Source organism: Mytilus californianus, unplaced genomic scaffold, assembly GCF_021869535.1.
Source record: "Mytilus californianus isolate M0D057914Y unplaced genomic scaffold, xbMytCali1.0.p SCAF_6, whole genome shotgun sequence".
NCBI lineage: Eukaryota > Metazoa > Mollusca > Bivalvia > Mytilida > Mytilidae > Mytilus > Mytilus californianus.
The window spans coordinates 60,124,842-60,150,337 of NW_026262712.1; the positions used below are offsets into that span (position 1 = coordinate 60,124,842).

At 32.3% G+C, this 25,496-nt stretch overlaps 1 protein-coding gene across 2 annotated transcripts in view; it reads right to left on the reverse strand.

The window, feature by feature from the left end:
- Positions 1-6,607: 6,607 nt before the first annotated feature.
- Positions 6,608-25,496, reverse strand: part of LOC127706473 (histone-lysine N-methyltransferase SETDB1-like) — a 95,358-nt gene continuing 76,469 nt past the window's right edge. Inside the window, exons 27-33 of one of the 2 annotated variants that reach the window (XM_052211120.1) lie at positions 21,376-21,450; positions 18,078-18,337; positions 16,123-16,194; positions 13,905-14,018; positions 12,999-13,102; positions 9,552-9,640; positions 6,608-8,551 (exon numbers count right to left, since the gene is read on the reverse strand). In XM_052211120.1, coding sequence (XP_052067080.1) covers positions 8,434-8,551; positions 9,552-9,640; positions 12,999-13,102; positions 13,905-14,018; positions 16,123-16,194; positions 18,078-18,337; positions 21,376-21,450 — 832 coding nt within the window. In that variant the 3' untranslated portion in view covers positions 6,608-8,433. Of the gene's footprint in view, positions 8,552-9,551; positions 9,641-12,998; positions 13,103-13,904; positions 14,019-16,122; positions 16,195-18,077; positions 18,338-21,351; positions 21,451-25,496 lie in introns of both variants that reach the window. The other variant, XM_052211118.1, reaches the window with a different exon arrangement.

The following is a 25,496-nucleotide window of genomic DNA, read 5'->3' on the forward strand; positions in this document are numbered from 1 at the left end:
GACTTAGAAGTTGCCTTCCTATATACCCACCTAAAAAGCAGCTTAACCTGAACATTTATACAAAATGTTTTTTCAATTTTTCTTTTTAAATTCGTTTCCTGCTCTTACCTCCTTTTTTTTTTTAAACATGTGTTACTTTTGTTGGCCAACCATCCGAACCCTACCATGCATGTGTATGCAACATCAAACACATAATTTTTTTTAAGGATGGCCTTCTTAAAAACTGTAATCAGATGAATAAAATATTTTTTTTTTTTTTTAGAAAAATTATTCTAAAATGCAATAGAGCAGCATGGACTTAATGAAGTTTTTATATATTTTTTATATCAAAATTAATATGAAATTAGCAATGTATTAAAGGGTTCTTAGCTGTCAAATTCATGTTCACCGATTTGACTCATATTGTCATATTTGATTTACAACATACTAATAAAAAAGTATATCCAATTTATAAAAAGTCTTAAATAAACAATTTAGAATGCATTGGCTCGATAATATGTATTACCAGTTTGTGTGTATTTTAGTCTAAATGCCATATGATTAATCATCAGGGTGACCTCCGATCACTGCCGACGGTCATATAACCCGATATAAACATACATATATATATATATATATATATATGAATAGACATCCATTTCTCAAATCAACGTCCAAATGTGACGTCACATTCTCAAATCAGTGTCCAATATTTTGACCCTCAAATTGACGTCCAATGGGACGCCAAGTTTATTGCCCAAATGACGTCCGAATTAATGATTGTAGTTTCTCTAATCGATGACCAATATCATGAAATAATAAATTATTGCACGTATACATGTACATGTATAAGACTTTGATTGATTTTGGAACATTCAAATATGAATAAAAGATGAATTTCTGTCTGTTTGTTTTCTCATAACCCAATTTTCAATCCCGGAAAGACATTTTTTTAGAGATTTTAACAACCCGAAATAGGTAACAGATATATTAATATTCATTTGCATAAGGTCGATTTGTATCCGGCATTCATATTCACATTGTCAAATGACAAGTGAATATATGTCAATGCAGGAACATATTTATTACAATGAGAAAACAACCAATGACAAAAAACAAAGCCAAACGACATAAAGAGGGCAACATTCAGTCTCAATTAACAATGAACAAAATAAAGAAGTACAACCAACTGTTTTGACAGTATTATAATTCGGACTCTGTAATTAATTAAGATATTTTTCAACAAAATTCTGAGCTTTAGTCCTAGAGTGAAACATATACGAAAAAGTTGGCATTATGTTTTCGTGTTGTTCTGTCACACCACTGTTCCAGGTTAGGAGAGGGTGAAGCGCTCACAAATATGTTTAACCCTGCCAAATTCCTTATATGCCTGTAGCCCAGTGGTTGCCCTTGGTTTGTCATATTTGTTTTTCTGAATTGTTTTGTTATAAATAAGACCGTTAGTTTTCTAGTTTGAATTATTTACATGTTTCATTTCCTGGCATTTTATAGCTGCCTTTTTGAATAGTTTCTGAAAAGAACCCCACATTTACGGCTACAAACATTCTTCAAGAAAAAGAACTAAAGGGAGTCATCTGATGTCTTAGGCGACATAGAATTATTTATAGATCTTGTCCTGGCTGTTGATTAGTTTTGCTTTCTCTTTTTTCTACTATAGTTTACAACAAAAGTACATATGCTGAAATGTCTCCTCACTCTCGCCTGCTATACTGACCATTGATTTTACGTTGCTAGTCCAAAATATAAGTTTAACAACTATAGTATCACATAAACTTAACATGATACAAGAAAATGAGGACAATGTCAGATAAACCAAGCCAGAAATACATGTACACCTTACAATCAATCCATACACCAAATATTGTTGACCTATTTCTTATACATGTAATATGCAAGAAACAGACCAAACCATGAAATCTTTATATTGACCAATGAACCATGAAGATGAGGTCAAAGTCAGATGACCCCCGCAAAATAGAAATGTATGGCACATTACAACATTCCATGGATCAAATATAATTTGCCGATTGCATATAGTATTTAAGAACCTTGAAAGGTCCTCAAGTTTAAGCAGGGAAATTTAACATTGACCAATGAACCGTGAATATGAGATCAAGGTCATATGATACCTGTCAGACATACATTTTAGCTATATAGTTTATAAGAAAAACAGACAAAAACCTAACATTGAGCAATGAATCATGAAAATGAGGTCAAGGTAAAAAATAACCTGCCAGACGAACATGTACATTATAAAATATTACCATACACCGACTTGAGTTGACCTATTGCATACAGTATAAGAAAAACTTATCAAAACACAGACTCAACTTTAATCACTGAAATATATCGATGAGGTCACGTCAGATGACAACTGCCAGTTGGTAATGTACACCTTACAATAATTTCATATACCAAATGTAGTAGAATGATTGTTTATAGCAACTGACACATGAAATAAGGTCATGGACAAAGGTCACACAGAAACGTCATAACTTAACGGCATCTATATACAAAGTATGAATCATCCAGGTCTTCTCAACTCTGTAATATCCAGCTTTAAAGTAGCTAGTTAACGCCGTTGCCTGAAAAAATTGAGAAAACATTGGGTTTTGACAATGTTGACTTATTTATAGATATTGTCCTATCGATTGTAATGCCATATATAATTTCTCTAATATAGTTTTAAGGCAAAAAAAGATATCACAAGGATGATTGTGGTCAAGTTTGGTTCTAATAAGTCCAGTAGTTTAGAGCAGAAAATCTTTGTAAAATTGAATGGATAATGATGGAAGAATTAATATTGTCTACCTAATACCGCAGTCACACTAGGCCACGATCGCACAACGATCTTTGAAAAAATGTTAATTTTGTCGATCGTAGTGCGATCTTGTAGATCGCAGTAAGGTTGTGGTGAGGTCTTCATGATCGTGGCCAATTTTGAACATGTTTAAAACAATCGTGGTGCGGTCGTGGCGAAATCGGGTCGTAGTGGAAGCGTAGCGAGAGCACAGTAAGGTCGTGGTAAGATCGCAAAAGGTCGCTGTACAATCGTAGCTAGAGCGTAGCGAAAGCGCGAGTCTTGTCGGAGAGATTGCTCTATGATCTCACAGTGATATTACTACGACCTCACTATGACCATCACGTTCTCCCCGCGACCCAACAACGCTTCCACTACGACTATACCACGTTTATACTACGCTGTTCAAAACCATATTACGATTCTAGCACGCTCATGCCGTCTTCATCACTCTCGTCTTAAGACCTGACTACGTTCATACTACGACCATTTTGAGTTCTAGCCATGCTCATTGTCAATGTCACATAGAATATATAAAAGCTCTCCAGATTTTGTTTGTCTGTATGTAATTTGGACCTCATGTCCCTAATTTCCAACAGCTGCTCAACCATGCTTGACACATCTGTATCATTCCCACTATTGTTCAATAAAATATCGTCATTTGGTCTTGATGGATCAGCAATGCGTTGTGATTAAGGTTGGATTGGTTGATCCGACATCTCTACTGGATCAGGATTCATTTCAGAAACCCCTCTGACTCAACCTCTACCCCTACCAGTTCTGGTAGATTTTGGTGGCATGCCTGTGTTGTTTTCGAGAATTCTACGTATTAATGACAATTAGAAGGAATGGAACAGTATTTATAATATCAAACATTATGTTGACGTTATTGCTAAGAGCGTAGTTATAGATCGCAGTATAAACGTGGAAAGATCGTAGAATGATCGTGGTAAATAAAGGCAACAGTAGTATACCGCTGTTCGAAGAGCGTGCTATAATCGCAGAAGCGTGGTAAGATCGTGTTGCAATCGGATAAATCTTGGTATGGTCGTAATGAGAACGTTTTGAGCGTAGTAAGATCGTGATAATCGTAGTGAGGTTGCAGAATAAGTGTGGTGAGAACGTGGTATAATCGTAGCTGGGTCATTGTAGAAGCGTATTGAGGACGTAGTAGCATCGTGAAAACAACGAAAATCTACATTTTCATGCCGCTCTTACCGCGACCCCACCACAATCTGAATTTATTTCAGATCGCGGTGAGCGTGGTGCGATCGTGGTCTAGTGTGACTGAGGCAATAGGACAAGATGACATAAAGAGGAGAGTACACATAAAAAAATAGTTGCAGAAAAACAGAAAACAATAGCCAAAGAGAAAAAAGGCCTCAAAGCACTAAACAGAAATAAACTAGAGGCTCTTAAGAGCCTGTGTCGCTCACCTTGGTTTATGTGCATATTGAACACAGGACACACATTATAGACAAGAATAGAATTCATGACAAAATTCAATGTTTTGGTGATGATGACTTGTTTGTAGATCTTACTTTACTGAACATTCTTACTATTTTCAATTATCTCTATCTATAATGAATTTGGCCCAGTAGTTTCAGAGGAAAAGATTTTTGTAAAAATTTACAAAAAATTATGAAAAATTGTCATTGAAGAGCAATAACTCTTTAAGGGGTCAATTGACAATTTTGGTCATGTTTGACTTATTTGTAGATCTTACTTTGCTGAATAATTTTGATGTTTACAGTTTATCTTTATCTATTATAATATTCAAGATAACCAAAAATTTCAAAAATTTCCTGAAAATTACCAATTCATGGGCAGCAACCCAACAAGTGGTTGTCTGATGCATCTGAAAATTTCATGGCAGATAGATCTTGACCTGTTGAACATGTTTACCCCTTTGTCAGATCTGCTCTAAATGCTTTAGTTTCAGAGATATAAGCCAAAAACTGCATTTTACCCCCATGTTCTATTTTAAGCCATGGCGGCCATCTTGGTTGATGGGCGGGGTCATCGGATATATTTTTTAAACTAGATACCCGAAGGATGATTTAGGCCAAGTTTGGTTTTATTTGGCCCAGTAGTTTCAGAGGAGAAGATTTTTGTAAAAGTTAACGGACAATGATAACGACGACTGACGATGGATGACAGACGCCAAGAGCCTGTGTCGCTCACCTTGGTCTATGTGCATATTAAACAAGGGACACACATTACAGAATTCATGACAAAAATCGCTGTTTTGGTGATGACTTGTTTGTAGATCTTAATTTACTGAACATTTTTGCTATTTAGAATTATTTCTATCTATAAAGACTTTGGCCCAGTAGTTTCAGAGGAAAAGATTTTTGTAAAAATTTACATAATTTTATGAAAAATTGTGAAAAATTTACTTTAAAGGGCAATAACTCTTTATGGGGTCAATTGACCATTTTGGTCATGTTGACTCATTTTCAGATCTTACTTTACTGAACAATTTTGCTGTTTACAGTTTATCTGTACCTATTATAATATTCAATATAATAACCAAAAACAGCAAAATTTCCTTAAAATTATCAACTCAAGGGCAGCAACCCAACAATGGGTTGTCTGATACGTCTGAAAATTTCTAGACAGATAACTTATCACCCAATGAACATTTTTATCCCATGTCAGATTTGCTTTAAATGCTTTAGTTTCAGAGATACAAGCCAAAAACTGCATTTTACCCCCATGTTCTATTTTTAGCCATGGCAGCCATCTTGGTTACTGGCCGTGGTCATTGGATACATTTTAAAAACTAAATACCCTAAGGACGATTAAGGCCATCTTTGATTTAATTTGGCCCAGTAGTTTCAGAGGAAAAGATTTTTGTAAAGATTACGAAATTAATGAAAAATTGTGAAAAATTGACATTAAAGGGCAATAACTCTTTATTGGGTCAATTGACAATTTTGGTCCTGTTGACTACTTTGTAGATCTTACTTTGCTGAACAATTTGCTGTTCATAGTTTATCTCTATCTATTATAGTATTCAAGATAATAACCAAAAACTGTAAAATTTCTCTAAAATTACCAATTCATGGGCTGCAACCCAACAAGGTGTTATCTGATGTGTCTGAAAATTTTACGGCAGATACATCTTGACCTGATGAACATTTAACCCTATGTCAGATTTGCTCTAAATGCTTTAGTTTCAGAGATACAAGCCAAAAACTGCATTTTACCCCCATGTTCTATTTTTAGCCATGGCATCTATCTTAGTTAATGGGAGGGGTCAATGGATACATGTTTTAAACTAGATACCCTAAGGATGATTAAGGCCAAGTTTGGTTTAATTTGGCCCAGTAGTTTCAGGGGAGAAGATTTTTGTAAAAGTTAACTGACGACGACGACGACGCCTTTGGGCCAGGTGAGCTAAAAATGAGAGAAACACAAACTCCATCAAAAACTGGAAGGGTTGGCTTTCTAAATATTCAAAATTTAACTGTCGAGTGGATAAATATTGTATTGCATGATATTTGGTTGTGGAATCTGTTTTCTATTGACTTTTAGATTTGCTGACAAACATCATTCTTGGGGAAAGATCTGCAAAAAGATCTTCTCTTTCTATATGACTTCGTCAGGTATGGTTGCCTTTTTTCTATGCCCTCACAATGAGAATTTCAAACAAAAGCAAGAAAAATTTGATATCATAATTGAATTTTGAACAACAAAGAACTCAGATCAAATGAACCACATGTTAATAAAAATAATAAACACAGGTCAGGAAAAGGATAAATCGACTAAGAATTAGAGGAAGATTTATAAATACTCCTCAGACTGTTTGTAAAAATTTAATTGACTTATGCACAGATATACATAAACATATAATACAATCAACAACAAAATGAACACATGTATGTTTAGAAATGATTATGTCTTTCATGATTTTAAATATTTAAATGTTTAATGAAAAACAGACACAAATGAACCATGTACATATATCTATACCAGATCATTTTAAAACATATACAGCCAAATGACTTGAGTGTGTAGGTAAAGGTAATATCTTTGGTTAGCTTGCTTGCTAGCTGAACTGTGAAGTCATTATTAGGCTAGGTATACTACCCTCCTTTAAGAGTAGACTAGTCCGACAGATAACCAATCTATCTGTCTGTAGGACTAGGCTAATCTGAAAGGAGGGTAATACATCTAATCTTATGATTTCATGGTTCAGTTAGCAATTTAGCAAGCTAGCCAAAGATATTCCCTTTACCTAAGCACTCAAGTCATTTTGCTGTAAATGCTTAAAAAAGATAAATGCTTCAGTGATCAATACATTAACACATGTATCTTGCATGTCATGTGACTGATTTTAGATGGTTGAACGTTCATTAAGAAACAAATGTTCTATGAGCATCATGTTACTCTGTACTATTATGATCCAATGACTATCTTTTCACTATGAAAATAACCAAATGACCTCTTCAAAATTTATTTACAAATGCATTGAACATCAAATTTCAAATATACCAGGCATTTTTACAATTAAGTCTTTTTTTTGGAAGAAAAAATCAGATGACCACCCCACCCTTTAGTTTCTGTCGAGGTTACAAAAAACAGGAATATATAAGGGAACGACCATTAAACTTCAAGGGGGGTGGGTTTTTTTCCAAAAAAAATATTCTGATCTCCAATTTGATGAAAAATAATAATGTGGTCAAGCAAACAACAAACAAAAATATTCTGAATTCAGATTTTCCCCATACCTTATAGCGATAAATTAAAAAAAATAATTTGATTGTTAACATTGAAAAACTAAAAAAAAAAATGTTCTCACTTAGCATGAAAAAAATCAAACAAAAAACCATAACCCTCCCCCTTACAGTCACCTGACAGTCATATAAATACACCTAATTTTTCTTAAAAACATATTACTCTACTGTTGATTAAACAGTTCACTACACTCAATTTTTCCCCCCAGAAAACACTATGTTTTCTAGTACAGTCACATACATTCACATTTATAATGATAACATTGAAAACACAATTCTTTGAAAACATTTTACATTAATTACAATCATAAAACTGACTTAGAAGAAGATATGTTATTTTAGCACTTTAAACAAGAAATGACAAGAATTATTTAAAAAAAATACATACTAGATAAATTCCTAAATTTCTTTCTCAAATAAATTATTTCAATTGCAAAATGAACATTTTTTCAACATTCTATAAAAACAACCTTTAGATTTTTTGGTTAGCTTTTGAATTTAATAAACAGAAAGAGAAAAAAAAGAGAAGAAAACTATGGCATGAATTGGAAATAGTCAGTTTTTATTTGACAAGAACAAACTAAAAGTACTTAACTCCATGAAATTAAAGAAGACAGTTGTATCTTAAAACTTTAATTATAATTTTATTTTGTTCACTACGATAAACACTCATCCTAAAGTAGGGTTTAAAAATGCATTTTTCACTTCCCAATTTAATTCTCTTATTATATTTTTTAGAAACAGCCTATAATTCATTTAGTTAACTATTACTTTATAAAAATATACTAATTACAAGAATAAGTTATTACTTGTAAATTTTGAAAAAACACACCAACTTAAAGAATAAAGCTTCACACTTAAGGACTGGTCCCCTGTAACTACAAAATAATTTCATAACAGTCTTCCACGACAGTCAGATGAACCACAATAACAGTAAAGAACTTTTCCTGGCACACTGCCAACTTCATAGTTATAGTCCCATGTCAATTCTGTTCCTGCACGTATATATCTGTAATAGAATTATAAAATAATCAGATCAGCGTCTTAAAATACTATAAAAAGTGTTGTGTTTATATTAACAACTATAATTCAAATGTATTCATGTTTTGTATAAAATGCAAATGCAATAGTTATTAAAATTTTACTGGTCATCCATTATAAAAATTCATAAAAAAGTACAACATTCCCAATGAATATGATATCAAACTATACTTTCTTTAGTTTGGTATGCATTAGAGAGGTTTTGAGTCAATGGTATTTGCACACAAGCAAAAGGGAAATTAAAAAAAGATAGTTGAAATACAAGCCCTGCAGGGATCAATTTCATAAAAAATCTTGAGAAAAAACACTCTGGAGTATTCTGAATATTTCAGTTCAACTTATAATAAATTTTTGTCGCAACATTTTTTGTGAAAAAAGAGCCCCTGCATTGTACGAAGTATTAGCAATGTTGCTGGAATATTTGGTGCTTCAATATAAACAGATTATTGCAAGTTGCCAATCCTATTGAAAATTAACACCAGAAAGTGCCTTCACTCACCACTAAGACACAAAGTTTCCCGTATCTCACTCACAAAACAACCAAATAATGAAAAGAATGTTATCTTGTAGACAGCAGATTATTTTGATAATGAGCTTATTGTTCTAACATACCTACTGTCCTCCCAGAATGTGATTATAAAAAAGATGTGGTATGATTGCCAATGAGACAACTCTTCACTAGAGACCAAATGACACATACAGAAATTAACAACTATAGGTCACCATATGGCCTTCAACAATGAACAAAGCCCATACCAACATGGTGAATCATAATTAGTCGTTTTAAAATCTTAAGCATTGTTTTTACACTGAAATGTAAATAAGGTTTTGCACTCGTTTTGATATCCATTGTTTAGGACACTGTTTACCAATCAAAAAGCTTTGAAGCAGGCCTCGATAATATTATACCCACAATGCCTTAGAGTCTGAAACAGTCATTTCTATAGTTTATCATCCAATATACTCACTGTCCAGCCCAGAAGGTGACCCAAGGGAATCTGAGATCATGTGTGTCAACAAATATATTCTGTACAAATACATTTGGTGTGCAGCTATGCTATAAATAGAAAATAAAAATAATAAATAAATATTTATTAATTTCTGTCATAAAGTCATAAAATATATCTGGTTTCTTTATCATGTTTATTGGACAAGGAAGTTCTCCAAAAACTAAAATCACTTATCATAATATTGATGCATTCAACAATGAGGAAAAACCTATACTGAAACATCATTCAGTATGAAAATAAGGAGATGTGGTGTGATTGTCAATGAGATATAAACTATCCACCAAAGAACAAACAAAAAGGGTGTTAAAAATTACAGATCAACATAATGCCTTCAACAATGAGGAAAAAACCCATACTATATAGTAAGCTATAAAATATCCAAAATAGCAAAAAGGGAAACAATTTATAAGAGAAATTTAACAGTCTTTTTTAATCTGATAATACTAAATGAAAAACATTGGTGAAATGTCCCATCAAATTTTTTAAAAGTACATACTGTAGTCAATAATAGCAATTATAACTGTCATTAGTTAAAAACAATAATATGTGGTGTCGATACGACACCATGTCCTGCTCAAATTATCAATTGTCCATGTTCAGTGAACTATTAAATCAAGTTCAAAATCATAATTTGATGTCAAATTTTTAAAACTTCACCTCTCAATTATTACAATGTATATGTATATAAAAGTTTAAAATTGATGTGACCACTACCTCATGGTAAACTACCTTGACCAAAAACTTGATCCTACAATGGAACAAACTGATGGACTGACAATTAGAAGCATAGACCGGAAGCATAATGATAAAATGAAAAAAATCAGCCCAAAAATACTCCAATCCATTTTATAAGCATAATCTGTTAAAATAATTTAATAAAACAAATTTTAATATATAGAGCTGGCTTTTATTTCAGATGGACTTCCTCTTCTAACACAATTCTTAAAATCTATATAACTTTTCTTTAGCATTAGTAAGCATTCTGAATAGAAATGTAATCAGCATAACAATAAAGTCTAAACCTTCATGTTATTCTGGTACACAATATATCTGTTTGTATTTGTTACGGACATACCTATATGGTCCGACCATTCATGTATGGTGAAACCACAGGTACTTTGGGCATGGGCATATTTTAAGTTTTTCTTAGTATTTAAATTATTATTTCAGAAAAAAAATTTCTTCTAAACTCAACTTATTTTCTTCAATTATTGTGTTCTTTCTCATATTCATATGATTTTTCTGTTATTGGAAGATCATATAAATAGGAGCAAGAAGACATTACCGTAGAAAGGCTTGTATAGTCCTCGGTTTTATTCTCCAAAATTGGACCTTCCAGACGGGGTGCGGACTATAGAGTACAATAAGCAAGAAATAAGAGAAAAATTTCAATTTCGCGGGCGAGGTGGTTTGTTTACGTTCCGCCATCTTTGTTATTTATATTGTAGAGGGCGCTCCTATCATTTTTCAAACTAATAATTTTAACTCATCCATATTAATAAGTTATTTCTATTCAATATCAAATTAATACTGATAAATATAAAAACTAAACCTTTCATTACAAATTTCTCGTTTCTTTTCAATGCATTGGTTGAAATATACTGGTATCTGCTTGATTGAAACGATACAAACATAGTCAAAAAGACAACTGTAAACCAGCTTAGAATTTGTAAACTACAAAACGTAATCGGTTATTGTTCGTTCCGTTTTGGTGTTTCATACTGACTAATATGGTTTGTATTAGCTTAAGACCCTTCAAACATTAATGTGATAGATATATTAAAGACTGTTTTACAAAAGGATGGAACTGTTTTACTTTCAAAGTCGTATTTTAGTGATATCTGTTATGTACGGATTTCGACTCTCACCGGTTAATTTCTTCTTTTACACGTGCTTTTTAAACTTCCTGTTTAAACATACACAAGTTTCGAAATTGTTTTTTAAGTGAATTAAACTTATTTTAACAATCATGAAGCGTTCTTGAATCATTTACAAGCAGTTTCAGCTTCTGTTTGATGATGGAAAACAGGTTTTTCCAAGAAAATACCGCAAACGACTGCACAGGATTTGAAATTACCGGAGTTTCATTAGACCTTTTCTAACAGTTACAAAAAGTTTTTTTACCTAAAATTTCGTGGGGAGAAGGGGGTGCGGACTATGTACCAGTGCGAACTATACAAGCCTTTCTACAGTAAATAATAAAAAAAAATTGAAATATTCAAGAAATTTTGATTTAATAAAATTTAAAAAAAAAGAAAGCAGTTTTCAATAATCAAAGTTTCTGTGAGTTAAGCAATTGACTTCTGGTTTAACAGGTCATTTAGATATTTCTTCAATTATCATGTAACAATGATTACAATATGATTGAATAGGTAAAAATTTCATTTACTCTTTATTTATGGAATACCTTTTCAATGTTTATCGTGTTTAAACCGTACCATATGAGTATATACGCATATGGTCATGACCATACAAGTATGGTCCAAATACTCATATGGTCTGGAACATATTCAACAATATATAAATAAGGAGATGTGGTATGATTGCCAATGTGACAAATATTCACCCAAGTACAAATAAAGTGATCAGACCCCCCCCCCCCCCCCCAAAAAAAAAAAAAAAACAAAAACAAAAGATAAAAAACAAAAATCAATACATTGTGTACTAGCTAATTTCTAAAAAATATGAAAACAACATGTTATAAATTTCATGTGTCTGATGCACTTTTCTGGATTTTTCACCAGGAACACTCATAGTCAAATCTTTGAAAGCCAAGGACATATTAGAACCAAACAAGAGAAGAGCTATATAACCAAAAAGAACCTAAAACTAATAGCCAAATACATCTAAGGCCAGCAGGAGTTGAAAACTTAGTTTCTTAATAATTTATAAATTTATAAACGTACAATTTTAAAAAGGCTTGTTATAAATCATGTCAGTACCGATGTATTGACTGTTGAGTTGATGATACCCTCGGGGTCTGATATAAAAATAAGATGTGGTATCATTGCCAATGAGACAACTATCCAACAAAGTTCAAATGAAGTGGATGTAAGCAATTATAGGCAACCCTATGGCCTTCAACAATGAGAAAAATCCATACTGTATGGTCGTCTATAAAAGGCCCCGACATGAAAAATATGAAACAATTCAATTGAGAAAACTAATGGCCTATTTTATAACAAAACAATTTATGAAAAACAAATATGACAGACATGAACCAACAACAACCACTGAACTACAGGCTCCTGACTTGGGACAGGCACATAATGAATGTGGCGGGGTTAAACCTGTTTGTGAGTCCTCAACCCTCCCACCAGGATAGTCCACCAGCAGAGGTATTGACCCAGTGCTTCAAAAAATGTTAAGTCAGATAAAAATTCATATTTATTAATGACAACTTACATTAAGGTATCTTCCTATGTTACCCATTGATTTAGCATCCATAATGTAACATTCTTGTCCGTCTTGAAAATAAGAACGAGTTGATATCATATCTTCTTGTTCTTCTGAGAAAAATGAGAAAAAAACGTTTGTTATCCAACCAACTAATGTTTGAGAATAATTAAGAATTGAATGCTTCTTTTTGTAAATTTATTGGGGTGTAAAAGCGTTGACCGAAGTACATTTTGTATGAAGTGCGGAAGCGCTTCATTCTAAAAATGTGCGCACGGTCAACGCTTTCACAACCCTATAAAATTACTAAAAAAAGCATTCAATACTTATAATTACATTTCTTTGCTAGGATCATGAAAACACGATTTCTATCAAGTTTTTCTTTTATTTACCTGTGCATTTATTGTGGGAGCTCATGTCATCATGAATGCATTTCATTTTGAAATGAAGGTTAATTTCAGAATGACGCGAGATTGCTGTTAGCCAATCAAAATAACGCATTATAATGAAACATACATGTAATGTAATTATTGAACTATGAATAATAAATACTTTATGAGACATTAGATATGACTTATCCTAAGATCAGGTTACGAGGGGGTCATTCCGAATTCCCAAGAAAATAAATGCCAATTTCTAGGGAAAAAAATGTGTCTGTTCCCGCATAACAACATAGACTAGTTATTCCTGAATTCCCACAAAATAAATGACTCATTCCCAAATTCCTGATAAAGGTTCTTCCGCCCTTCTCCTAAGGACCTTGTAGACTCCATTCAAAATTTGTAACAAGGATTACATCCAGTTCCATTAAAAAAATGTAAAAATGTAATTTTATGAATTGTCTACCTTGAAAAATCAGTAAATGCTAAAATTTCCCAGAATGCAGTTGTATTCATTTTTCTCCTGTTACTTTACCTTCTTCCTCTTCTTCTTTAGTTACATCCTCCATTCTGACATTTGTTAATTTCTTCCTCGGATCAGGAAGATTTTTAAACCGAGAAGTCTTGTTTGCTGTAGTACTCCTTCTTGCTATAAATAGAAAATAAAGTATTAATAATGTTGATGAATTTATCTGCTATTTGATGCTTTATAATACGAAGGCTAATATCATAAGCATGTTTCCAAGGAGAAAAAAGTAAACAATATCACACAGTTGTGAAAAAAGACAAAACAGCTGAAGTTAAGCAAATGTTTTTTTTAGGAAATGGAGGGAAAATGAGAGCATGTGTTTACTTTTATATGAAAAGAACTTGTTCCAACTATGAAGTAAGAAAATAGAAAAAAAAGCTTTTAACTAATTACACTGATCTCAAGTTGTTTTTCATGAATGAGTTACACCAGTTGGTCAATTGGCGTAAATGACGTATTCAAACAATCAGTTCTTACTGTGATGTAATAACATAAGCATTGCGAAATATTTACGGGAAAGTGCACAAATTCGAAAGTCATCTATTCACTAACTTTATGTTAGTTTAAAACAAAGAAACAAAGTTGATAAAATATGTATATAATATTACTGCAGTACTTTGACCTGACAGGCCTTGTTTTAACAGTGATGCACTTAAATATCTAATGTAAGGACTATTCCATTAAAATGATTGTTGGAGGGTAGGAATGGTAATTCTGTTTTTGGAACATGGGCATTGGCCATTTATGATTGTAGCATATGTCACTTTGCAATTAGATTAAAATACATATCATGTGTCCAAGCTTTGCCTACAAGGATCTAACAACACTCTGTTTTACCTTCTGTTCTGGTGATAATTACATCAGCCAATGAAATTTCAGCCTTCAAATTTTTGAAGGTGTGTATTAATCCGAAAGACAGAGGATCCTGAAAGTTATTCAAAACATAAAGTAGAAAGGAGCGTTTTCAGATCCTTGTAAGAAGCTTGGACACAGGATCTGTATAAATCAGATTGGTTGCTTTGATTTTTGTAAAATTACTCAAAATATGTTAGCTGTAGAGGGAATTTTGAAGTCCCCTGTCACTGTGCCACATCCATTTTAATGAAATTTCCTTAATTGCTTTTTAACAGATTCAAAATATTGCAGTTTGAAACAAATATACCATGTAGCAAGTTCAGAAAATGAAAATTAGAATTTTGAATTGCATACTTGCAGAGTTGCAAAACTCCCGTTGCAATTTTAAGACGTTCTAAAGTTGAGTTGCACTGTTACAAATTAAGAATTCCAAAGATGGAATTTCAAATTTACAGAGTTACATACATACAATTTAAGAATTGCAAAGTTTGAATAATGACACCTGGCTTTCCATACATACAATTCAAGAATTGCAAAGTTGGAATAATGACACATATGACTCTCCATACGATCATACCAAAAAAGAGAGCTTTCTGTCAAACTTTCTGAGATTCTCTTAGTATTAATGTGTTTTGGGACGAACAGACACAGAAGGACAGATGTCTCTGAGGGAGATTATTTGGGGTTATGAAGCTCTGCTTTTAAAAAAAATTTAAATTTCATGCAGAGTCTAGTCTTTAATGGTATTTATTTCTTATGGGTTTGTCCAAACCCTTGCATCTTCCTGGCTAAAAGTGTTGTTAATATATAGAATTTAAATAGCCAAATACACTTATAAATGCATTGTGTGAGTATTATGAGATATAATAATAAACTGTACATTAACATAAAGTATTCATTCATATCTGATTGCTGCAATACATTTTCAACAACCATGTTGTGAAATTTTGGGTGTCAATAGATTTTGGCTGGTGAAAAAAAAACTTGCTCCACCCCCAACCCATGAATATTTTGGTAGATGATTAACATACTACCTTGGCAGTGATTTTGACAAGTGGAAGTTCATAAAATATGACAGATAAAGATTAATTGTAAACGAATTAAAGAATTTTTCCAAACGATTCATCTTCTGGTATAAATAACATCTTTAAATATATTTTTTAGGTCTTGTTACTGTTCCAGATTTAAAAGCATGGATGGGAGGTACTTTTTCTAGACCCCAACCACCAATAATATATTATATTCCTTTTACTTTTAATTCTTACAAAATTCTAAAGAAAATGCAACCACACACAATTTATGAATTTGAGTGCCTACCATACCCCAATTTGTTTAAATCTGGAACAGCCCTTAACACATTAAATCCTACCAAATCTTTTAACACCTTCCTCCTCTGGATAAACATCTTCCAAATTAGGTTCATCTGGGGCAGGAGCAGAACCTAAAATAGGCAAGGTACAATATGAGTTGTAAACAAGAATATGTCCATAGGACACTATGCCCAGCTCACACAACGTATTCATGTACATGGCATATGAATTTTATCGTATGATAGTTCTATATATATATGATAGAATATCAATAGAATTGTAACCGGTTTAATGAACCTCAGTATATAAATCCATTGGATTTGATTTGAAAGTATCGACAAGAGCCTTGACCAATCACCAGTATATACATATTTTTATTACCTTTACTTATGTAGATATATATTCTAAAATAGTAGTAAATGGTCGCTGTGTCTGACAAGATCTAAAACTGGTGTTTTAGTTATTTATGAGAAAAGAAATGTTTGTTTGAATGAAAGTAATTAGAAATAAATAATCTTTCCCTGTTCAGTGAACTGCAAAATCTGGATCAAAACCCTACTTTTTGCATATAAGGATTGAAAACAATTTATTGATTGATTGATTAATGTTTAACGCCACTTTCAACACTATTGTGCTATTTGGTGGCAGTCAGTTTTTATTGGTGGATGAAGCCGGAGTGCCCATAGAGAACCACTGACCTTCCAGTTTACAATAATGATCATGTGGTACTACAAGTCAAGTTGAAGTAACCACAAATTAATTGTAAACTACCTTAACCAAAACTTTAATCTGATAATAACTGACAGTCTAAGGGAGCTACCATTTGATTTTTATGGGGGGGGGGGGGGGGGGGGGCTAGGATGAAAAATTTTGTCCTGTTTTTTTTTTTTAGTTGTAATCTCTGTCCTGCCTTTTTATATTTTACTCTATTCGGTCCTGCCTTTTTTTTTTTACTAGTTTATCCTGAATTTTTTTACACAAATTGTCATCCTGCCTTTTTTTTTTATCTCAAAACTCCTGTCCTGCCTATTTTTTTCAAATATCATCCTAGCCCCCCCATAAAAATCAAATGGAAGCTCCCTAACAGTGGACAGACACCAAATATAACAGTAGGGGCATTACAATTACACAGTGAATTTATTTATTAAGGATGTTCGCTCCTCAGTTTCAAAATAACAAGCTTTTCAAAAGACTGTTATAAATTAATAGTATATAAATAACGGAACTTAACATGGTAGTAAAAATGACAGGTCCCTGTCCTTGTTTTTGAGATATAATCAATTGAAAATTTGGCGGCAATAGATTCTCTTTAGATTTTTCATACTTTTAACATTGGCATCTTTTTTCTTTCAAAAACTATGAAAATAACAAGGATTGTATAAGATTTTCAAAACTGGCTTTTTAAACTATATGTAATAAAATAACAAAAAGAAAAGTAGGGGTTAGCGGGCTAAATTTTAATTGGCACTACATGGATAAATCTAGAGGATTCTGAATATCTGACAAAAAGTCAAAAACAAGAGTAGCGAACATCCTTAACCAAAACTTTAACCTGATACTATCTGACAGTCTAACAGTGGACAGACACCAATTATCACAGGAAGGGCATTAAAATTATACAGTGAATTTATCAATTAACATTATCTTCATGGAAAAGTGATTTGTCTTGTACATGTTGTAGTTGATAGTTTACTATTTATCTGCCAATATGCCTGCAAGTTATTTGTTCCATTTTGAATTTATCCAGAGCTATTCACAAAAACCCACTCCTAAATCAAGTTCTTTCATCTAAGTTATATTATTTTTAGGTTTGACTGTATATCATTACTGTTATCATTCAATACAGTCTTTATTTTTTGTCTTGATTAACTTTTAAATCTACATGCCTGGAGCTAATTTTTTGGAAAATATTTGTTAGACTCTGTTGGACTAGCTGTAGAGACGATTTCTAAAGCAATTTTACAAGCCTGGGCTGCTAGGACTGTGGTTAAGCCTAAAGACTGTCAATACATACGTCTGGATCTTTCTTGAGTAATATTTTTGGTGCCAACTTTCTTTTCTTTTTCTCTTTGCTTTTCTGTTTCCTGAACGACTGGTTCTGCATCCAGATCTGGCAGGGAATCAGAGTCACCCATAGAATCGGCTGATGCTGACTGCTTCATTGCAGCCGGCTGGGAAGATGATTTCTTATCTTGGTCTAACTCATCTTCATCATCATCGATCATTATTGGACTTTCACTCGAAGACTGTTTCACTGGGGTTGATTTTACACTCCTATAAAAAAAAAATGCCTCTATTGAAAAAAACCATAACAAGTAAATTATATTGACAATATTGTATATTATCTAGCACATACTCGTTCATTTATTAGTTTTTGTCGTTGTCGATAATTTCAGTGCTTACAATAATACAATAAATTCAAAAATTTTATGTAGATTTTTTTGCTTAAACTAGTGCTGTAATTTCAGACATTTTAGTGTGAATTTATTATTGCTATTGTTGAACAATGGACAACAACTGCAAGATTAATCATCACTATTTCAAGAAAATCATGCTACATAATCTAAATATGAAAGTTTTTCATTTTGCAAAACAGTTCTTGTTGCAATTTGTGCAATACATGTACAAAAAATTCATTTAAGACATTGCAAAAACTTCTGAATTTACAGTAACTAATTTTTACAAATGTATATGAACATTGTCCTGAAAAAACCCTCCCCCCCCCCCCCCCCCCCCCACCCCCCAAAAAAAAATTAAAATAAATAAAAACATGAAAAATAATAAAGATTCAGCAGTTGAAATCCAGTGTTCCATCCATGTTTAATGTTCCTGTAGATTGGTTTTCGGTTTTCTTGTCCATTTCTATTTAGCTCATACCGTTATATAAGGGTCATGTGACAGTTTTCCTCCAATACCGAAATAATTGTGGAAAGTATAATTATAAAGTTGGAAATATGAAGGCTTTATTTTTGCTTATTATGTGATTAGGGTACACTCTTAAACTAGACCTAATCACAAACTAATACATTGTTGACGCCGCCGCCGCTGCAGACGCCGGAAACAGCATACCTATGTCTCGCTCTTTGACTCCGTCAAGGCGAGACAACAAATCATCTCCTATAAATTTTATCTGTAGAGGGGGTGGACAGGGGGTCCCTGGTTCCCACTTCCTTCCCCTTACTCCCAGACTAAAATAGGTCAAAAACTTTTCCTAGAATATCCCAATTCTAACTCCCCCAGACTCCCACTTCCCTCCCCTCTATCTACAGCTTCCCTCTCCCTTGACTCCCACTTCCAGCCCCCTCATTCCCATGTTCCCTTACCCTGTCCACCCCCCCTGTAAATAATGATAAAATTAAGGACAACAAAAAGCAGGAAAATAAGACCTCTTTAACAGCTTTGCTCGAAAAAAATCATGAAATTTAAACTTTGCAAAAATATCTTGCACAACATTGTGTCCAAAAACAATGTGTTGACATCATAATTTTTTTACATGATGTTGCTTTTAAATGATTTTACAACTAACAATGTAAATGGAAATGTTTGAGCTAATTTTCCACAATACAAATTATGTTGGCTGTAAACTAAATCTTGCATCATGGTTAGCAAAATTAAAGAAATGAAAGGGGAAACAACTCAACTACCGGTAATGTTTTCATGAAATATAAACAAATGAGAAGTTTTATATACCAGTTAAATGATATAAAAAAATTATCAACATTATGAATAAATCATACAATCTCAAAATATAATTGAAAATATAGTTGACAACTGTAACATAAATTCTACACACTTATTCTAATGCCACTCTTGGATAGAGAGGGGAATTTCTAATATATCTATGTCATGCTTGGAAGTGTCAAAAACATCATGCAATTACTGATTCCTAGACATATAAGCATAAAACAGTAGTCCATAGATCATTTTACCAGTTTAAATGGTAAAAAATATTACGACCCTAGCAATTCAATATTTTTGACAATTTAATGCAAAATTATTTTTTGGGGGGATCGAAGTAGAAAGTAGTACAACTTCCACTCTCCTGTCTAAATTGGACACTGTTTTGATAAAGAAGACCTGTGTCAAAATTAAAGTTAATTTTACAGGTTCAAATTTTTGCAGGAAAAACACATAAAATTTGATGACTATTACATTTTCACAGATATATATTCTAAATTAACCAAGTCAAGACAGATTGTGAACTAGAAAACTGACATGTCAATAAGGGGGGCCTGCTTTTATTTTTGTGTAAAGCACAGAAACAAATAAATTAACACAGATGCACTAAACACAATGCATGTTCCTAGAGTTTCAATTTTTATGGATATCATTTTAAAGAGAACCATGAAATTTAGTTCCTTACATTATACATCTTTTCCAACAAGTTCTAAAGTATAAATCATAAAATAATGTCATTTTGGAAATGGCACCCAATAAGTTTTACTCAAATGGCACCCAATAAGTTTACTCAAATGGGAGCTAGCAGATAAATTTTGACCATAGAAATCATTTCTTGATAATACATTCTACTTCAATATAAGATTTTGTTGAATTTTGAGCACTTCTAAGGTTTTAGTATTTCTGCAGATGTCTTTAGAATGGTGGCCAACAAATATGTTTTAAAACAAGTGTTATATTTATCTTTTAAATACTGGTTAATGAAATCATAATACAGTGTGTACATGCTGGTCATTATTGTGTATGATACCATTTTGACACGCCTACATAGCTGATGCATATGCATGAATCTATCTATAAGAACAGCAAGTGTAGCCTAAAACTGGGAGCTGAGTTGTAAATTTGTAGCATAACTGTACATATGTAGATGATATAACAGAAAATTAGAACAGAAATTTATAGTTTTTAATTTTAATAATCTGAGCAAGTATTACACGGATCTATCACAAGGAATAAATTCAAGATATCATGTTGTAGGTAGATTATATCAAAATTGTTGAAATCTGGGCAATTTGAATAGTAAACTTTGAGACGGTTTTGAAAAAGTATATTTTTCCTAAAATTAGTAATTTTTCTTTTATGATGAACAACTGTAAAACTAACCATTCAATTCTATCAATACTTATAGAGTTTTTGTTTGGTAAAAGTCCAATAACTCCTTTTAAAAATTGTCAAATTATATTGTCCAATGGATTCTGAGTATTGTTATGATTTGAATGGATGGACAGTCTGTTTAAGACTACAACTCTATCCCCAGTGGCAGGTGTGAAATCTCTAAGAAAAATATTACTACTGTAACCATGGTAACAATACTTAATGGTAAATATTACCATTCTTCATCTTTTACACCTGACCTAGAGGAATCTCTCCGTAGAACTATTTTTCCTAACTGCTTCCCTGTCGGGTCAGTTCTGTTTCTTGATGACCTTCTGTGAAAAAAGCAATAACTTGTCATTCGTTAAATCTTAACAAATACTTTTAATTTGATGGACTTCATAAACTATTTCAAACCATCAAATACTTCTGAGTTATCTGTAGAACTAACAGCTAAAAGAAGACAGTCAAAGCTAAAGAAATTAAAAATGACAAAATCCCTTTGTAAAATAAAAAAATGTTGAACAAATTTTTCTGTGTTTAGTAAAAACTGAAAACAACAATTTATAAATTTCATGAGGTCAAAGCACTTTTCTGGGTGTACCTTCATCAGGAATGCTCGAAGCAGAATATTTGAAAGCCAAGGATGGCTGACAACATTCAGTTTTTTACATTTACTCTTTTGGTTGTCTGATCTAGTTTAAAAAGAGATAAAAATATGTCATTGAAACCGCTGCTGGATAACTCGGACTAAAACAAAATCGGCCTATCACAAACTCGGACTATCACAAACTCGGACTATAACAAACTCGGCCTACCATTATTTATATGCGGAAATATATTGAACAAACTCGGACTACGATTAGTAGATTGTTTTGTGTTTTTTTTTCTCACTTTAATAAAAAACAAACTTTATATATAAGAATTATTTACGAAATTTGAGATTATGATAAATATTTTTGAAAAAAACATTGTATAGAAATGTATTAAAATAAAACTTAGCTCCATCATATTAAATATGTGTTATATGAGTTGAATTTGATATGTTTGAATGAGGATAATTAACTTCTTTTTGAAATATTATTGTGATTTTCTCGTTTATTATTTTTATTGACAAAAGATGTTTTAATGATTGGCGTGTGTGCGTGTTTGTATTATGTTTAATCCTTGGTGTTCATAATTAGTATACAAACAAAGAGAAATTTGATTGACAGTGAATGGCTTCTTAACAATTTCACTAAAGGTTGTGCCTTCCATTTTGGCCAGGCAGTTTGGCGCAAGACGCAAGAGTTGGGCCTCAAGACCATATACACCAACAGGGGTGCAGAGTACAGATACATCCGATCGCTGATGGCACTTCCCTACGAGTACGTGAAGACCTCAGGCCAGATGAACCGCAAGACCTTAACTTTGTCGTGAGTAGATTTATTTGTTTATTTCACAGTACTCAATTTATATAGAATAGAGGTTATTCGTATATCGAAAAATGATTAAATGAAAGCAACAATTTATAAATTTTATACGTCCATAACGCTTTGTTGTATTTAACCTAAACATGCACGCTCAAAGCCGAAACACATAGATGTATAAAATATATAGCTATATGGAAAACCAGAAAATCATATTTATAGAGAAACAGCATACAGTACGGAAGATTTACAAGTTATTTGTCAAAATAAGTCCTTTAGTAACATTGATTAATTGTTATTTTTCTTTTAGTTGGACACAGACTATGTATGTTTTGAATGTGGTAGCTGTGGTTTAAATGTGCTATGTATGCTTTAAATGTGCTTTGACAATGATTATTTATATTTGCATTTTGTCTGTCTTGTAGATGATGACAAAATGCCTTTGAGTTTTAAAGGTGCTTTATGTGTTTTATATATGCTTCATATTCTTCGTATGTAATTAAATATTATTGAATGACGAAATCATTGTTATGTTTGTTGACATCTGCTGAAATAAAATTTGTAAACCTTATGTTTTCTTTATTATATAGTATTACATTGTACAGATAAATCACACTGAGATTCAACCAAACAAAGTATGATCAGTAACATACAATTCACTGCACTGTCTTATAATTACATAAGGTTTGTAATCAAACAAAAAATAAAATGCTTCGCTGGGCGCAGCTTGATACGACCGCAGAGGTCGAACCCTGAACAGTTGGGGCAAGTATGGACACAACATTCAAGCTTGATACAGCTCTGAATTTGGATTTTGATTAAATATTTGACACAGCATAGGTTTCTGACACAGAAAGAATGTGGTCTAAGAACTTCAATTTTTTTAATTTACCTATTATGGTCCAATGTCCAAAATCAAAATACATGGTTAGATTCAGCATATCAAAGAACCCCATATATTCAATTTTTGTTAAAATCAAACAAAGTTTAATTTTGGACCCCAACTTGGACAAACTTGAAAACTGGTCCCATAATCAAAAATCTAAACACATGTTTAGATTCAGCATATCAAAGTACCCCAAGAATTCAATTTTTGTTAAAATCAAACTAAGTTTAATTTTGGACCCTTTGGACCTTAATGTAGACCAATTTAAAAAACGGGACCCAAAATTAAAAATCTAAAAACACGGTTAGATTTGGCATATCAAAGAACCCCAATAATTCAATTTTTGATGAAATCAAACAAAGTTTAATTTTGGACCCTTTTGACCTCAATATGAACCAATTTGATAGCAGGCCCACAAAATAAAAAATCTAAATACATTGTAAGATTCAGCATATCAAAGAACCCCATATATTCAATTTTTGTTGAAATCAAACAAAGTTTAATTTTGGACCCCAACTTGGACCAACTTGAAAACTGGTCCCATAATCAAAAATCTAAACACATGTTTAGATTCAGCATATCAAAGAACCCCAAAAATTCAATTTTTGTTAAAATCAAACTAAGTTTAATTTTGGACCCTTTGGACCTTAATGTAGACCAATTTAAAAAACGGGACCCCAAATTAAAAATCTAAATACACGGTTAGATTTGGCATATCAAAGAACCCCAATAATTCAATTTTTGATGAAATCAAACAAAGTTTAATTTTGGACACTTTTGACCTCAATATGAACCAATTTGATAGCGGGCCTACAAATAAAAAATCTAAATACATGGTAAGATTCAGCATATCAAAGAACCCCATATATTCAATTTTTGTTGAAATCAAACAAAGTTTAATTTTGGACCCCAATTTGGACCAACTTGAAAACTGGGCCAAAAATCTAAAATCTAAATACATGTTTAGATTCAGCATATCAAAGAACCCCATATATTCAATTTTTGTTGAAATCAAACAAAGTTTAATTTTGGACCCCAACTTGGACCAACTTGAAAACTGGGCCCATAATCAAAAATCTAAACACATGTTTAGATTCAGCATATCAAAGAACCCCAAGAATTCAATTTTTGTTAAAATCAAACTAAGTTTAATTTTGGACCCTTTGGACCTTAATGTAGACCAATTTAAAAACGGGACCCAAAATTAAAAATCTAAATACACGGTTAGATTTGGCATATCAAAGAACCCCAATAATACTATTTTTGATGAAATCAAACAAAGTTTAATTTTGGACCCTTTTGACCTCAATATGAACCAATTTGATAGCGGGTCCACAAATAAATAATCTAAATACATGGTTAGATTCAGCATATCAAAGAACCCCAAGAATTCAATTTTTGATGAAATCAAACAAAGTTTAATTTTGGACCCTTTTGACCTCAATGTGGACAAATAGATAACGGGGCCCAAAAATCAAAAATCTAAATACATGGTTAGATTCAGCATATCAAAGAACCCCATATATTCAATTTTTGTTGAAATCAAACAAAGTTTAATTTTGGACCCCGATTTGGACCAACTTGAAAACTGGGCCCATAATCAAAAATCTAAATACATGTTTAGATTCAGCATATCAAAGTACCCTAAAAATTCAATTTTTGTTAAAATCAAACTAAGTTTAATTTTGGACCCTTTTGACCTTAATGTAGACCAATTTGAAAACGGAACCAAAAATTAAGAATCTAAATACACGGTTAGATTCGGCATATCAAAGAACCCCAATAATTCAATTTTTGATGAAATCAAACAAAGTTAAATTTTGGACCCTTTGGACCTCAATGTGGACCAATTTAAAAACGGGGCCCAAAATCCAAAAACTTAATACACGTAAGCATATTAAAGAACCCCAAGAATTCAAGAATAAAACCCCATTGAAATTGATCAAAAAATAAGCAATTTATACAAAGTATCTTCTTTTGCACAATACTGTGCAATTGAATATTTCTTCCTATTGTGCAATACTGTACAATTGACAATTTCTTGCTATTGCGCAATATTGTGCTATTGGATATTTCTTGCTATTGC